This window comes from Cyclopterus lumpus, chromosome 4 (assembly GCF_009769545.1).
Source record: "Cyclopterus lumpus isolate fCycLum1 chromosome 4, fCycLum1.pri, whole genome shotgun sequence".
NCBI classification, from domain to species: Eukaryota; Metazoa; Chordata; class Actinopteri; order Perciformes; family Cyclopteridae; genus Cyclopterus; species Cyclopterus lumpus.
This window is the reverse complement of record NC_046969.1, coordinates 11,101,190-11,119,347: the sequence shown is the minus strand read 5'-3', so window position 1 is coordinate 11,119,347 and position 18,158 is coordinate 11,101,190. Positions and strand designations below refer to the sequence as shown.

At 41.5% G+C, this 18,158-nt stretch overlaps 1 protein-coding gene across 5 annotated transcripts in view; it reads right to left on the bottom strand.

Moving 5' to 3' along the window:
- Positions 1 to 18,158, bottom strand: part of ddah1 (dimethylarginine dimethylaminohydrolase 1) — a 66,944-nt gene that overhangs the window by 18,262 nt on the left and 30,524 nt on the right. For all 5 annotated transcript variants that reach the window (XM_034530731.1, XM_034530734.1, XM_034530730.1 and 2 more), the window contains one exon: positions 563 to 662. In XM_034530731.1, the coding sequence (XP_034386622.1) occupies positions 563 to 662 (100 nt within the window). The remainder of the gene's footprint in view (positions 1 to 562; positions 663 to 18,158) is intronic.

The window sequence follows — 18,158 nt, the reverse complement described above, 5'->3', positions numbered from 1 at the left end:
AGCCTCGAAAAATAAGTAGCAGCTGTAGGAGAATACGACACCTGATACACACTTCCCTTCCACAACCCCCACATTTTTTAAAACCAAATTGTATTTTCGACTTGCAGTTAAGGTTACTAATGCAGTGCATGGGATACAAAGCAAGGCTATATTTCAGACTGATTCAATTTCAGACTTGCATGTATTCACATTTGCACCCAGTCCAAACTGACACAGTCGACATGGTGCCACCTCTCAAGCTAGATGTATAATCCATAGATCTTCTTCTTCAAGTTTCAACTATATTCATGTATATATTTCATTTCTGTTTCTGTATAAACTGTCTAAACAATGCTAAATTAAAGTACACATGGATGGTATTATAGCGCTTTACTTCTATTTCATGCAACTATATGATATACCTGGTATGAATTTATACAAACCCAATAGTAACAATGTTCCACCTTTTTTGAAAGTGACAGCTAAAAATGTGTTTGTAAAAGCTTCCATATGTGGAAGGCTGTTGTTTGATGGTGCACAGGTTTTAGGTGTTCAACACAATGAAAAAGAGAGAGAGTTGTACCTGTAAACAGCACATCTCCTCCATCCAGTGTGGCGTTCTCGTCAGTCATTTCCACAATGTTCAGATTCAAATCCTTCAGAGCTCTGCTCATTGCCTCTGTCTGGAACGATCACAAGGACAAAAACAAGAAATACACTTAAAATATCTGATGATATGAAACAAAAGACAGAGCTGTGATGACGTACATTAAAACGACACCACCAAATAGTCCAAACCATCAGCATTTCCTATCTTGGGGAATATAATGATATGGTCTCGTTCTAAATCAGACATCTTTAAACAAGAAGATGAAAATCATTTTGAGGATATCCACTGGATTTCTTTAAGGCACAGCGTTTAGCAGTACCCACACTTAAACAAAACCGTCTCTCCCAACAGGTTGCTATGACATTTAATAAACCATGAAATTATGTACTTTTGGAGAAAGCACTTGGATAAGTAAGTGGATGTGAATAATGTGTATATTGAAGGACCAACACAAACCCTAAAAAAACATCTTCCTGCCCTCATGTTCTGGGTCATCCATCTATAACATATTTATAGTGTGGGAGTAAAATCATGGCTGCATCACGGATAACATTAACATATATAATGGGATGCATTTCACCTCCATGTCCTCTCTGCTGAACTTACAACCTGAGCAAAGAGTACATCTATTCTTTTGGCCGAACTGTGGCTGGTCTGCTCTCCTGTCTGACCGCCCAGTGTGATTTTACCGTCCTGTTTTTGGGGTTCCTGCGGGACTAGTTTCCAAGGCCAGCCATGTTAGCGAGAGCATCAGTGTTTCCACAAGCCCTATCTCACTATGACCTCAGCCTGCTCACTGTGCTTTTTGGCGAACACAATGCTTCTGCTTCTCCTCATTTGTGGAAGGCCGAACCATGAGGTCATCCAGGTAGACTGGCATGAACTTCCTAGATAAAGGCTTGTCTGCGCACACATGAAAAAAGAAACTGTCCTTATGCACACATTCATATGTAATGGCATGATACACTCAGTTGCCAGTTCAATAGATACTCCTAGATAAAGGTGTTTCTACTATTTAGTCCACCCCATGTATATCAATGAGGCTAGGCTAAATAATGTTATAATGCAATATAGTTCAACAGCACCACAAACTTCATCCTCAGAAATGAGGCAGGACTGTTATATTAGACTGCGTTCGTCTTCGCTAGGTGTACATACAGTAATAATCCGGCTACTGAGTGTATATTCAATAAAAGAAGCTGACCATAAGACTCAATGGCCCACAACCACAATGGCACTTCCTTTACAGAAGACAGAAATTGAATTCCAATAGAATAATCCAACTTTCCTCCTCTATGTTTCATCCTCACTGCAGGAATTTGGCTCATCTTTCAACCAGGAAGAGCACAGCGACCTCCCAATGGGTTCACAAATGCGTTAGCTGTTTCCTCAAAGCTTTGACGGTAACAGCAGCATATTACGCATAGGTAACAGTTAATCACCCTCATTTTTTGTTTGTGCAAGCAAAGGCACCACCAAGGAACTCTCTGCTATTCATTTAGTTTGGTTTATCGGAATATTGGGTGGCAAATAAAAGGTTGAGTCAGATTCTGAAAGAGTAAACGATCCAGATGATTGAGAGAACTTATGCTTTTGATGTTTGTTTATCATCCCATTACTGAGGAATCTCAGTTGGCCCCAGGCGGGTTATTCCTGCTAAATTACTGATTCATCATTCGTGACAAAGTCAGTTCAAACACTTAATGCACTGACGATGATCTTTTCTGGATGTCTGTGACATCAGCAAAGGCAAGATTTGCACAACAAAGCTGGAGAACAGGGAACATATGTTCAATACCCTGTCCAGATCATATTGAGTATATCATCAAAACACATATAAGAGAAAACACCTTTCCCAACAAGCCTGATCATTATACATGCTGGTCTGTGTCTCCGTCACCGCTATCAGCCAAAGCTTTTTCCTTTCGACTTCTGCCTGTAGCATACTGGAGCCTCTACTATCATAGTGGTCGTCTGCCCAGGAATCTGCAGGACTGTATGAACCAGCTCTTTACCTCAGCTCTCTGGCATTTCCTCTGACGTCACTGGAGGTGATGTGACCCAGTCGAGGTTTAGGCCCCCTCCTCACTATGTGAAATGTCATGCTGCCTATACATAGACAACAGTGTGATATCTGTGTGTGTGTGTGTGTGTGTGTGTGTGTGTGTGTGTGTGTGTGTGTGTGTGTGTGTGTGGTACAGAACATCAATGAGGCTGTCTTTCCACATAGACCCATTTTGTCAAAGCACAAAGCAAAAATAGTTAGTAGTAATCAAGTTTAGAACAATTAGAATAACCACCCAAAGATAGCTGGGTGTGCTCCTAAGTGGAGCTGGTTCTCAGCCACTGCTTCCAGTCTGTACCTGCAAAACATTTGGAAGGCACTGGAAGCAATTGCTGAGAACCAGCTTCATTGAGCAACACTCCCGGCTATCTTTTGGCCTTTGCCAAAATCAAATAATTGGAAAGGTAAGCATGGGCTGTGCTGGATTAAAGGCACTTTTTGGCCACTTTTCTTGGAGCAGATCTTGTTTAAACTGAAAGTATTCAAAGAAAGACTACAGCTGCCATGAAGGGATGCACCTGCTCAGCTACAACTATCTCATTGGCTCAGCAGTTAGGCCTGACGTAAGCCAAGAAAACCCTCGTGACTCCATCACACTCATAACCGGCATTCTTCATGTAGTTTACAGCATACTTTGATGCTGCCATCAGCATGTTGTAGCAGAAGTACAGATTCGTTGAAGCAGATAACCTTTATACTTGTTGTGCATAGTTGGCAGGATTGCATATTTTTCCTGCCATCACACAACCACTTCAAGGTAAAGTTAGCATTTTGTTCTGACATGACCCACTACAATCATTGAAATCTCAAGATTTTATTTGTGGGGGAAAAAAATGTCAGTTATCCATTGCTTATTAATGTATAGTCATCAACAAACGTTCGTCAATTAGACAATGGCTGAATAGATAGATCACACCATTTTCAAAAACTGTCTACAATTAAGCTGTAAATGACATTTAAGTCTTCTTTCTTCTTCTTTAGTTATCTGCATCAGTCTAATAAAATGAATGCTCGTTGAGGAGTTTTGCTATAGGTTGTGGCAGAGCACCTCGTGCTGTAACCATGATAGACAAAACAATTAGCATGCTATGCAAGTCCTTGACAGCGGACACACTGCTAATTACAGAAGATAAAGACTTAAGAGTTAATGTTTCCTCATGTGATTCATATTGCATTTACAGACGGGTGAATCTATCATCTGAATACAGTTACCAGGTTTCAGGTCAATCAATCACTAAGTCAGGTATCTCTTGGAGTTTGACATAGACATACCTCACTTTCGGGTGATAGTCATTGTGCTCATTATCGTTGTGACAAAAGGTGGTATACAGTAGAGGGCAATACACCATTTAAGGTGTAATGTACAGGATTTGAGGGCATATAGCGGTGAGGTTGCAGATTGCAACCAACTAAAACTACTCCCTTGTGCCAAGCTTGTAGGAGAACCACGGTGGCCGATGCAAAATCATAAAAACGTGCAGGGTCCTATCTATAGCCAGTGTTTGGTTTCTCCACTCTGGGATACAGGAGAAACATGGCGGTCGCTCAATGAAGAGGATCCACTTTGTATTAGGTGAATAAAAGGCTTGTTCTAAGGTAAACGAAAACACAATGATTGTTATTTTCAGGTGATTATACATTAAAGAAAATATATTACTAATAGTATATTCCATTTTTGCCGAAAAGTCCCCCTAACATACTGTTCCTTTAAACTGATTGATACTGATGTCCTGTCTGTATGGTATGCAATGCTAGTGGTTTCCCCTCTCCCGGTCTAAGCTAACCATTGCTGACTGTAGAATTGTGTTTACCATACAGACCTGAGAGTGGCATCAATATGTTAACCTAACTCCAAGCAAGAAAGCAATAAGCACATTTCCCAAAATGACAAACAACTCTTTCAAAGGGTGCAACCATTTCAAGTTTCTTTTTTGTCAGAATACACCGTCTTTAGAAGCTCTGTCTTCTCTCTCTCTCTGGCCCTTTTCTCGTCCTCTCCTCCTTCACTGACTTTCATTCTTTCTTTGTTTCTCACATTCCCTCTATTCTCTTTAGACCATCGTGGCAGGGTCAAGAATGCTCCTAGAGTGGCTTCTAATGTAGAGTGGCCTATTATCTCTCACCGTGAGGGACATCCAATACCCTCCCTGCCTAGGTGCCAACTCACTTCGCCAGCACCTCTTTCTACTTTCCCCACCAACCATCCCCATGCTCCTCTCTGCTCCTCTCCGCTCTCCTCCTTTCCCCCCTCAGTGCTTAGCCAGGCGACATGCTGTTAGCTAGCAGCCTGCTTTGAATGAAAAAGGCCTTTTAAAATTCATTAAGGGCTGTAGGCTCTGAGATTCAGTAGGTCTGCCTGACACATTCCTGCCGTTCCAGCACAGGACAGAGGAGACGGAGCAGAGAGAACAGCCTTTCATTTGGGCCTTTTTATGGACCCCTTCTCCATTCTCTCACCCCTGGTACCCGTTGATATCGCATTCTGCTAAAAAAAAAAAAAAGGGCCATCAGTCTGATAGAGCACGGTGCATTTGGAGAAGCAATAGAGTACACAACAAAAGCATTCCTGAAGGTCATCCTAGCCTCCCTACACCAGGCAACAGAGTCCCACGCTCCAACATAATGGGGACAGAGCATTCCTCCAAGCCTCACACGCAAGGAGGTCAAACTCTTTGAATGGCACTCATCAGCTGCAGTTTGTAAATGTATGAATGATGTGAAATCAATGGCATATAATGCCAGGCAGTTTGGCAACACAGGCGGCATTAAGCACTGATTCTGTCACAATTGCTGAAACTGATAAGCATCTGTGTACATACGTATATGCATATTATATTGGGGTTAGGTGGGCAGGACAAAGCATGTCCTCTGGAGGGGTGCCATGGTCTAAAAATGTTGGGAACCGCCAGCCTATCTACATTTAGCAGACATGGTACAACATTAGTATCTAGAGTAGTGTGTCATGGCAAATCCAAAAGGTTTTTCGTTGATAACAGCTGACTCCTGCGGCTGAAAATGGGTTTGATGAGAGCGAGAGTAATCCAAAACAGTAAAGTTGTTGCCGGTAAAACCCAAACAATGAGCGACAAGACAATACGAGTATCAATAAAGCTGAGATTAACTGCAGAGTCAAGTGATAATTGTTGTCACCACTATGCGTGACTCCTTACACTACACAACGTTATTTGACTGCAGCTTTGAGGCCTCTTATAGAATCCTAAAATACATAAACATAACATAAATGTAAAGTCTATTCATTTAAAGAGCTGTATTTAAAGATAACAAGTGACTTGCTTGTATTGTCATATGGGTACAAGTTTGAACGTTGAGTCTTGTGCGTCATAGCTAAGGGTTTGGCTGGACATCCAGGAGACAGATGATGATCGTAACAGATACTGTAGCAGAGGCCTAATGCAGAGGAAAGTTCAATGACCAGTGGAATATGGAATAGGAATAATAGCTCTTTTTCAGGGTAATCGACCAAATGGAATTTGACATAAATGCACAAATCTCAATTATGCTGCAACAAGGTATACTGAACCTTTCTTGTATTACATCTCTGACCTCATGGAGCAAGTAGATAGATGATTCCCTTTATTTGTTAAGAGGAGTAAGTTCAATTAAATTATAGATTTGTAAAAGGTTTGCCAGGTGCAGCAGTGCCTGAAGGACTGAATAATTGTCAGCTATGAGGGAGACAGAAGGCGCAGCTTCAAATCTTACACTCAATTGCAGAGCCCCACATGCACACATAAAAATCATAAATCAGTGCTTAAGGATTTCTTTCCAGTCGATCTTGCAGAATCAGTAATCACGAAGGATACACAAAGCACTCATACATGAGTCACACAGGTATAGCAGCAGACATGGAAAAAAAAGAGGGCACAGTCTGATGCTGTCATGGTGGTCAAATGCTGCATTCCTAAAAAGGAAGTAACTGCAAAGGTTTGCACTCTCAGCCTGTAACAAAAGTATGAAATGACAACATCTCATTTAGAGGCAGCCAAGAGAAAACAAACCCTTAGTGGCCTGTCCTTATGTTATCCAAACAAATCCTCGGTGTATGTTGGAACATACCTGTGGTTAACCAAGCCATGACACTCCCCCCCCCACCCCTCTGCAATCCCCCCCATCAGCTTTAGGATTACATTAATGTTGAGAAGTAGGTCAATGTGAAGGCGTGCACAGTTAACAGTGGCAGATCTGGAGACCCTCGCACCGCATCGACCACAAAGATCTGGCAGGCTGCCTCCGCAAAAGAGCTGTTTCAGCCAGACCGACTGCACTGTCAGACTGCTTTCACTTGGGGCTCCCAGGATATCAGGGCTCCGAGGAGGAAAATGCCACACTATAGTCCTGCTTGGACACATTTACCGCCGTCTGAATGGTGAGAGATTGCAGTAGGGCCACGATCACACAAATCACTTGAAAAGATGGTGAGGAACAAAGGAGAAGTGCAGGGCACTGTGCATCTGATTGTTGAATGCTCTTCTGCTTCTTAAAAGCATGATGATGTGTGAGAGGTATTAGCATTTGCATGTCATTACAAATACAAGTGTGGATGAGTGGCTGCGTAGAGACTCATCCATGCTCTAATGGCTGTTCATTAGCTACTCCTTTTATTGTTGATAGAAACTGAAAATGAAAGAGAATACCAAAATAATATTTCAACATGAATTTTTAATGACGATGGGTTTCAATTTGGCTCCTGGGGTGATGATACATCTAAAACAAATTTTTAGAAAACTATCTACCTCCATGAGATTGAAACAAGTATCCATATAGGTCCCACTTTAAAGCTGAGATGATAATCAAACCTCTTATACATCCTTGTGCATTTGCAGCATGTTACTGATACACGTTGTAACTGTAGATGTTCTTAGAAATGATTACTGATTATGTGTTGAATAAGGCTTGTAGAATCACTCTTAGATAACACTCTTAACCGAGATCATCTTATCAGTAAAGCGGACCATTCACATTTCTGTGCAGGTCAGCAAATATATCAGGAATTACAAGTAACTGTCAAATGTGCAGCAACAGTTAAAGAGGAAGGCAATGTAGAGAGAAATGACTGAGAAACTTCATGACTTCAGTATTAACTTGTACTGTAACACCTTGTGCACACTCACGTAGAGACACACAAGCAAAGCTGAGTACTGCAAAAATAAACATAAGTATGCTCTCCCAGAGCTAATAAAGGGCTCGCTCCAATCAGCAGGGCTATGAAGAATGTGTCTGCTGCCTACCTCTCACTGTGATGGCTCCACAAATACAGAAGAGAACCAGGCTAGGAACTGTTGGAAAGCAAAAGGATGGAGGCCGTTGCATTCGAATGGGTGTGAGCATCCACCATGGGGAAAAACAGAGGGGGCTTCGGCAAATACATCTCCACTTGGCACCGACTCCTCTGTGTTTATTGGGTTTGACCCCCACAGACTGGACGTCTATACCCAAACATGAGGGAAAAGCCAATAAACTCACCTACCTCATGGAGAATTACAGTTCACCCTTCCTTCCCTGGCTGCATTGGTCTGACAAATAATATCTTACCAAACATCATAACACTATATAAAAATGTAGCTTCCACAGCAGGGAAGACTTACTACACATTACACTTACAACCAAGAATTCATGCTGAAATTGGCAACCTCAGCAAGCATTGCTGCATTGCCGGCTCGTTGGAGGTCAGCCATTGTTGTTTGTACTCAAGACGAACAGCGTGCATCGCCCTCCAGGTCATGCGGCTCTATACCACTGACAAGCAACACTAATAAATAGCTTTTACAACCAAGATTTCCTGCTCGCTAGACATCAATTGGAGGAAAATAGTGAAATACTGAAAGAATTAGAAATAGTAAAGACCGAAGCCTAACGTTCGCACTGTGAGTGCAAGATGGCCAAAGGTTATTCTACATTTCATGTCATGAGGCTCTTAAGCTTTTCTCTGTTAAACTCAGGTTAACACTTGAGCCATTTAACTGATGTTATTATCCAAGGCAATAAAACGCTAACGACTAAATCTGTGAAAAAGTTATATTTCAGCATTATAGCAAGCCATATCGCGAACAACATACAGATAAAAGATGCTGTATGGCCTTTCTTTATTTATTTTTTTCCTTCAGGGAAACCCGAGTGGGGAACCCTACACATCACCACCTTTGGCCTAACTGGGATGACAGCTACAGGACCACCCACATCTCTAGTAAAGGGTGACGAGTCTGGGAGTTCAAGGGTGAGCACATTGTGTGTGTCAATCGAGCGTGTGTGTGAGCAGAGGGCCACAATACTGTAGTGTTCGCAGTGCCTAAAGGACAAAACAGTTTTTGTACAAATCATGTACAACACAACTAAGCACTTTGCAATCTAGGCCATGCCAAACCATGTTTTGAAAATATGAATGGATTTTCCAAGACATCCATTGTTTTTTTTGTTTTTTCTAAACATGAACAATAAAATCTACAGTGCTCAGTGTTTCATTGGAACTACGTTCTACCAAAGAAGTATTCTCTGTTAAAACTGTCGATGTGAAACAGCCCAAAACACAATATTCCATCATCTCTGTTGTATTAGAGTTGCAGCAGAAACATCAGATGGAGAAATAAGATAATTACTATTCGCAGTAAATGGGTTAATACCTCTAGATTTAAGTCAAGACACGTCAATTGCAGCTATCCCAAAAGAAAAAAGAAGCTTTATAGAATTTTACAATTTGGACGTCAAATCAAAGGACAGCTTCTTGATTCGTATAAGGGACATCCCCACAAGAAAATTAAATGTGTACAGTAATTTGAGAGAAACAACCCTTTAATGGAGCTAAAACTTGCCAACGCAGTAATATGTCCCTTTACGGAGCTGAGAAGAAAGTCTGGGCTGCCTGAAATTTCCAGGAGCTTTTGTTGAACAAATTAGTCAGACTGTACGGATTGACATTCGGAAACAGGATGAACTGATGTAAGATGGTAATATGCTTCAGTAGACATCTGCCAGGGAGGTTTTGTAGAAGTACATATGGTTTAGGATTGACAAAGGGAACAAGCAGTTGAATGGAAAGTTGAATGTCTGACAACTGTCACCAGAAGTCATTTCCCATAACTTGTCAGGCTTTCCGAGCGCTGTGGTTAACCGACTCTCATTACCCTTGGAGAATCAAAAATTGGCACGCGTGTCACGTGTACCAAAGATGATTCAATTGAGGCGATTCCAGTAGGAATCCCCATTGTGTTTGTTTTTGTTCCACGGGTTGAGGCCCCTGGAAAGCCAAAGTAAAAATACGCAGAGCTCCAACATATTTAAGCTGTTTCAACATTTGTGAGGCCCAAGGTGTGCCAGAGAACGGAATGTCCAAAAAAACACACTCAGATTTGTCCGTGGCTTTTTCCTGTTTGGGGCTTTTAGTGCATTGTAAAGCAGGGAGTACAGAGCTACAAGAAAGGTCAAGAAAGGAGGCGGAAATTTTGGGGGAGTCACGTTTAAGTTCGTCTTGAAGGCTTCCCTCACTCTCTCTTCCCTCCCACGCAGAGAGTATGCTTAGTATATAGTGCCGACTTGCTCAAAGAAAGAGGAACCCCCGGCTAAGAGGTCAGGAAAGCCACAGAAATGAGAAGGGAGGATAAGGAGAGTCAGAGTCAGAGCATTTAGACTGGATATGAGGAGTGTGACTGACAATGGCTCTTCCCTTAATTCACCATGTGCTCTGATGATGTTCTTGTTTAAGCTGTTGACATTCTGAATAACTGCAGAAAAAAAAGAATCTGTACATTTATATACAGTATATATATATATATATTCACATCTGCATTCTTTTCATTGTTGAGTTATTCCAGTGGTTGCTCACTCTGTCCAGAATACTAAAAACAGCATGGAAACCCAGTGCGTTCTGCAGAAAGAAAACACCATCATACCACACGGTTACACCCACGATTTCCAAAGAATGCAATGGACTTCTTCCCAAAGGGGAGGACAAGCAGGGTTTGCCAGGCAAAGTACAGACTAACTGCCCATTATGAGGGATTTCCCAAAACAGCCATGTGAGGTTAGATGTATGGGAGGGGCTAGTATGGAAAAATGTGGAAAAAGGTTGTGTGTTTTAATCTCGAAAGGAAAAAAGAACAAGATGGGCCAAAAGGTTTCCCATAAATGTTAATAAAGGGCTTTCCCAGAAAGATTTTTGTTCCTCCTTTCCAGCAAGAAACAGGAGGTCAGGTGCTAATGTTAAACAGCTGGGCAGGATCCAGGGATCTGCCTTTACAGTATATTAGAAGAGAACCACGTGGAATTATCCATACTGCAGGGATTTAGCAGTGAATGGTAAATGGACTGTACTTGTATGGCGCTTTTCTAGTCTTCCGACCACTCAAAACACTTTAACACTATATGCCATTATTCACCCATTCACCCACTTTTGGCAGGGGCTGTAACGTGCCACCTGCCTAACAGGACTATCTAACATACACACCATTTATACACATCATGCAATTTATGATTCAGTGTCTTGCCCGAGGAAACATCAACATGGACTAGCAACGCCGGGGATCGAACCGTCAATCCACTGATTGAAGGACAACCCTGTTCTACCACTGAGCCAGAGTGAGAGCTAACTTTGGCTGATGATGATGCGTAAGAAAAATTGAACGGACAAAACTTAAGACAATGTGAAAATGCTCGCTAATTGGTATGAACCTGCAGAGAATTATCACCTGAATCTGCGTCTCCCCTCGGCTATACAAAGCTTCATGGTGAGTTTCAGCCATAGACTGTATAACATATGCAAATAGTATCCTTGCATATGTTTTTTTTTTACCTAACTCATAAATATCTGAAAAGCTGTTGTGAAGCTCAAGGTCGGCAGCAGGTGCCGTCGCCATCTTGGCAGCAACAACAGATCCTAATTTAAATTGTTAGTTAGAGAACAATTCAACCCCCGAACAGTTGTCATGAACTGGGAAAATCTTCTGTGGAGTTGGATATTTTAACATGGAGGTCTGTGGGGATTGACTCACTTTTGAAGCGAGCCTCAAGTGGGTATTTGAGGAACTGCAGTTTTTGGCACTTCCCAAGTCAGAGGTAGCCCCTTGGCATGCTATGTAACACGCTAGTCTGCCGACGAACAAAACGAAAAAGATTATCATTCCTCATATATGCCAAACCACTCTTCTCGCTAACTAGCACGAAACCAGTTCCTGTCCGCCTCCTTCTGCTTTCCTGTCAGTGATACCAGGGTGCCAGCAGTCAGCCCCGTTTAGCTATGTCTTTGAAGCTGCACATGTAACCCATGTGTGTGTCTAGGAGGGCCACAGCAACTCCCTCGCTTACATCGCTGAGGCCTCTGGACACACAAGGCCACAGAGCTTGCCTCTTACCATGGGCCTCCATGCAAAAACATCACAACTGCTACAGCCAAACGAGACAGACTGTAATGGAAACGGCACACTTTCCAGACACTTGAGGGAATAGCAAGCATCTCCACCTGAGCCCCGTCCAAAAAAACTTACAGAGCCCCCCCCACCATCCCATCCTCTCACACCCTCTCTGCTCGTCTGGTCATCTTTCAGGAATAACTGGGCAGATTTCATAATGATTAGAATACATTGCAGATAATAAACCCTCAAAGATAAAAAAATAAACAATGAAATGCCTAATTCATCAGGCAATATGTATTCAGTACGGACCTGCTTATTTTGTATTGATGAATGGATGTGCTGTAATGGACACTTTACTTTGGAAGAGTAGACATTCCTTAAACTCAGTGTTTTGTGTTGCATACTGATCCTTCTATGAATAAATAGATGCATCAGAAACGGGAAGAGAAATCCTCAACAAGAATCACAGGATAGTTTATTGCCTGATACGATAGTAAATTAAAAGGTATTTATGACTTTTGGGCTTGCTTTTTTTGTTTGTGCAGTATGATTTGTTTATAGACATTTTTCACAATTTCTGGACATTTTATAGAGCAAATGATTCTTCTAATATTCAAGAAAATAATAATCAATAATGAAATAGTTAGTAGCTGCCCTACTGTATGGTGTACAACAGGGGGACTGTTTGTGCACAGAGCAACAAAGACCCATTAGCTGACACTGAGGCTGCACTTCTCAGTTTACAAAGGTGTTATCTTATGGAACTAGACAGACTCAGCCCAAGTGATACATTTCACCTAAAAAAAACACAAAACAACCGGCATGTGGCTTTGTTACAAACGGGTTCACTTGTGCAGTTTAAGACTGCTTTAGATCTCATAAGTAATCCAATTTAATCCACAACTTATTTGAAGGTTAAATTAGGACATTCCCACACTTCATTTGTGTCTGACAAATTAAGACTTTAGTTTTCGGCCTTTGGTATCTGGATAATGTAATCGTCTCAGGTAAAAAACAACAATGTAAATGAAGCAGTGTTGAAGTGAAGTCCTGGCATCTGCTATATGTGGATCACAGATGAGAGAAGCAGCTATAAGGTGAAATAAGCGTGTCAATCCCTCCCCCCTTCTTCATTTCACCGTTATAGAAGTGTATCACATTTCGACCTCCCCTCTCAATCAGCCCCCTTCCATCTGATAACCTATAGTGCTGTTCAGAAGCTCTTAAACTTCGCCATTCTTGACATTCTCGAGATTCTGGCTGGTGTGACCTCATTGGGTGAGCGAAGCTGGTAGGAAAATACCCCCCGGCAGAGCCTTTGCTTCAACATGGAAACTTAAGCTAACAAAGAATGCATGATGTGCAATCTTGACTGTGGCTGCACTTGTGAGTGAAAACAACATGTTTTCAGACGCAAACGTGTTTTCAATCCAGTGTGCAGATGACAAACGTGAGCCACAGTATGTTCAAGAAATGTGTACATGCACAAACACACATCAACACTGCACCTATCTGCAACAGAATTATAAGGCAACTGTGCCAACTCAAGCTTCAAACAACATCTAATATTAGGAATATTAACAATATTTAGAGAAAAAAATAATGTATTTATTCATTGTGCCCACCACATGTTAAGCAGTGCACACCATGGGATGCAAGATCAACGTTAAATAAGTCTGAATTTATTTATTTTTTTTAAATACTAGTTAAACTGTCCTGACTGCACATGTAAGCAACATGAGTGGTAATTACATCTGTACAGCAGATCAACATGTATGGTCCTATATTCCTAATCTGTTGTCTGTCCGTATGCATGCAGGTACTGTGTAACACTTTATTATTGTTGATATGCTGCTCCATTATCAGTCAGAGAAACACAACATTGGTAATTTCAGGGAGCTGATACATGATTATCAGTGTATAGCATGGTCTTTGACTTAGAGAAAAGGAAGATGCTGTTTAATAAACTGTGAAATCTAAAATCTCTGTTGTATGTTTTTTAAGTGCCAGAGATGACCGACTTGTCACTGCTCCAGTTGATGTGGTGAACTTGTGAGCAGTTGCTTGTTTGCTGATTTTCTCTGCTAAATGCTCCACTACATTCACCAGCTAGTCACTAACCAGTCTAATGATTGGTGCTGAGCAGGTACAATATCGCACAGCTGCCTGCTTCTGGATCAAACAGCCACTATGAAGGACTTTTGAGTTTGCAGCAGCAAGACAACGGAACAAACTCACAGGATCACATGCTAAACATTAGAGTGCCCTCAGAGTTTGGTGAAATTCACCAGTTGGCAAACAATTACTAACTTTTTACCAAATTACAGTGCAATTGACTATCCTGTAGAGGTCATGTTTCTTCCACATGATGAATATAAGTCCACATTTTGCAATGTTCTAGCTTGGTTTTGGTCTTTGTGAACTAATTATTTTTGGCTAATTTGACAGGAAGCAAACATTTGGCTTGTCAGAGATTGTTAACTGGAAACTGCTGTCTATGGTTTAATATGGAGGATTTATGTTAGTGGTGAGAGTCAACTATACAGTCTGGCTGACGAAGCAAAACAATGAGCTAAAAGCTGCAGAGTTGGATGCTAATCCTGTGGCTTCACACAACAGACAACCATTACAACAATACAGGAAATTCCGTTATTCAATTGCAGCATAAAAACAAAATCTAGCAAGTTTATGTGGCATCAGACAATTATATTATCAGTAGGTCCAAAAGCAGAAAGAGCCAGGTTGTGATGGATGCAGATGAGGGAGAATGCAGGAGGAGGCAGCTGTTGTGCAGTAATGCTTGTTGCAGTTCTGTAGGTAGAAAGCAATTATATGGCCCTCTGCTTTATGGAATGTTTTTGGAATACAGAGCAAGGCGATTCATTAGGTTTGCTAATCAAGCCGAGTGCTTGTCCGCGTGTGTGTGCATGTGTGTGTGTGTGTGTGTGTGTGTGTGTGTGTGTGTGTGTGTGTGTGTGTGTGTAAGCGAGTTGCATGCCTCTCACTGGAGCACATAATTACTAGCTGGTGATAAAAAGAGGAGAAGGGGGCATTGTGGGATGGCTGTGGTGTGAGTCGCCATTTGTATCAGGGTTTATTGAATGACCGTAGGTGGACATGATTAACTACATAGCTGAGAGCTCAGGTATGCACTAACACTCACACACACACACACACACACACACACACACACACACACACACACACACACACACACACACAATACACAGGGACACAAATACAAAACATTGACACACGCACATACATATTAATGAATAGGAGAATCTGAAAATGCTTAGACAAATGGCACGTGTATGCATAAAATGTCACGTAGCCTGAAATGTGCAATATACACACATACATAAACCACAAATGTGGAACTATCAGCACGTCAGGCCAAAAAAAATGGAAATATGTTTATACTCATAACCAGGCTCTGAAAACATTCATTTAGTCAGGCTCTGCTGAATCATTTACCAAAACTGAGGTGGAAAAAAAATATATAAGCATGGAGTCTGGCTTTTACGTAATGCCAGCAGCCAGTCAGTCAGAACCACAGGATGCATACAGGGAAGCAGAAAAAACAAACACTGAAGGATGTCCTTTCTGCATACTTGATGCTTTTCCCAGCCACAAATACCAAAGTTCGCCGGGACGCTGCAAAACAGATTCATTTTAAACCGACCTGCGATTTTACCTTATAAGGGTTTGAATACTTTGGGCATTAAGTTGTGTATAAATGTATACGTGTCTGTCTGTGCGTAAGTGTGCTGGAGGAGCTAAGATAAGGTTATGTTAGAATATTTCGTCTTTTTGTTATCATCTCAAAATGGTGTCTCCAGCAGCATCAGCAGTGGTTCAGGAAAGCTTAAAAAAAGAATTCCACGGTTACCACTTGGTCTTTCAGTGGCCCATGAGAGTAACACACACACACACACCTACACACACACACACACATACACACACACACACACTCCTGGTGTTAGGTCTGTACTGGAACATTGTAGGAATTCTAGTAACTTCGATCCAAAGCCTCCCCCTCCTCTGCAGTTCTTGACTTTTTTGCACCATTAAGGCAAATATTTACTGCAGTCCGCTCCTCTGCTGCTGGATGAAAATGTTCTCGTACTCCACACATCACAGGCAATGTACCTCTCTGATTCTTGTTATCTTTAACCAACCACTCATTTTGCAGGTGGATTTTTTTTTACGTCTCTCGAGCTGATAAGCAGTCAAACTTCTTTGAAAGCTTTTACCCAGTGGGAATTTGTTACTAATATAGGTGCACATGTGTGGCTTTTTATACAATGCTCAAAGTATGAATTAAAGTATCTCTAGTCTTTCTAAGAATATGACGTACTGTAGCTTTGGCTGTACATCTGGTGGCTTAGAGGTTAAGATACATACCAAATACTGAGGGAATGCCTCATGATCTGTTCCAGCCAGGAACCTTTGTTGCATGTCATACATCCTCTCCCATTCCCCACCATTTCCTGTTTGTGACCTATCCAATAAGGACAAAATAGGCAAATACATCTTTCAAAATGCCTTTACAAATCCTTAAGATTTCCTTTACCTTAGAGAAGAAAGATAAAACAAATAAATCATTTGAGAGACCATAGTTTACAATGAGAATGACAAATGCCTGTCCACCCAGAGTTCACTCCTGTGCAGTGTGAAGATACATCATAGTCTGGCCTTGATGGTTTTCAAACAAATGCAATCAAATGGGATTAATTAGCAAGTAAATTATCACAAATCTAACTATCTAAAAAAGTAACATCTTAATTGACAGTAGCACGAATAAAAGCTCATATATACATATTGTTTAAACATATTGGGGAAACTGTCAAGTTGTCAATTGTCACATTTTGACACAAATATGGTCTGATATGCTTTGTGTACAGTGACTTCACAGAGGTCACTAAAAAAGTTGCCTCTGCTGCTACACACTTCTATTCTTAGACTTTTATGTCAAAACTGTTTTACATCTTTTTTTAAGGAACGAGCTGTCAGAAAACTGATGTGTCAGTGCTGCTGTAAAAGGAAGTACATCTAAGGGAACCCACATGTCAAGATTTCATAATGCCAGTTTAGTCACAGCTGCATGTCTGAAACAGAATACTGATTATGTCCCACAGGCCCTTGAATAAACGTGACACATGAACAAGCTACCTAAAGTGCGCTCATTATGGCAAGCATGAAGGGGCAAAGCATGCCCAGCCTTCTGCCTTACAGGGGCAAGGCCACAAAGTTTAACCTTGAGGTCAAGAGGGCACATGTTGCAGTTCACAGAGACAGCAAATGCTCACGCAGCTATGCATGCGAATAATCAGACAAGAATCCACGTGCATACACTCAGTCCAAGTTAGACCCTTAACTGTCTAATCAACAGCTGTTGAGGCACACATGCAAGTGAGCAGACTTCATGCCAATGATAAGAGTAATACCTCACTTTGGAGTCACAGTTCAGGGCCGTACACAATGGCAAATACCTTTGTAAGTGCTGAACAACGACTCTTCATTCAGGGTCCTAGCCTTGTTTAGCCCCCTGCTCAGGACATGCAGTCATTGGTCTAAACAGGATCTCCATGCATGGTGTACAACACCTGACACACTTTCTGCGCCTACACACCAGCAATGACACCAAAGTGAGCCGCAGTCATTAATTTCAAATTATACAGAGAAAACTGTTCAATTAGTAGAAACATGGCGTAACCAGCTGATGGGAATATGGACATTGTTTGGTTTTCCTATGACACTTCTTTTGACTTCAGTGCATTAGCTTATGGAGAAAATGCAGAACTCTTTTGGACACACAATGTCTCTTGACAGTGAGTGCATTCAATATCTGTCACAAAGGATTCATTTGACATATTTTTGCCCTATCCTCTCCATCTTTAATCCATCATTCCTTTGCAGCTAAGCCCTCAGTTCAGATGGCTGGGATAAACGAGGCTCTACTCAATAAGTTCAGACCGTGGCTTATTTCTGTGACTAATTCTGACCGTGCTGTTTCAGTTCCACTTATTCCATCATCGTCTCTACAGACACCAACAATCCCTGCGGCATGGTTCGAGGAATCTGCAAAACAGTTGCACAATATAGAAGATGACAAAACGAAGAAGTGAAACTGAATCGC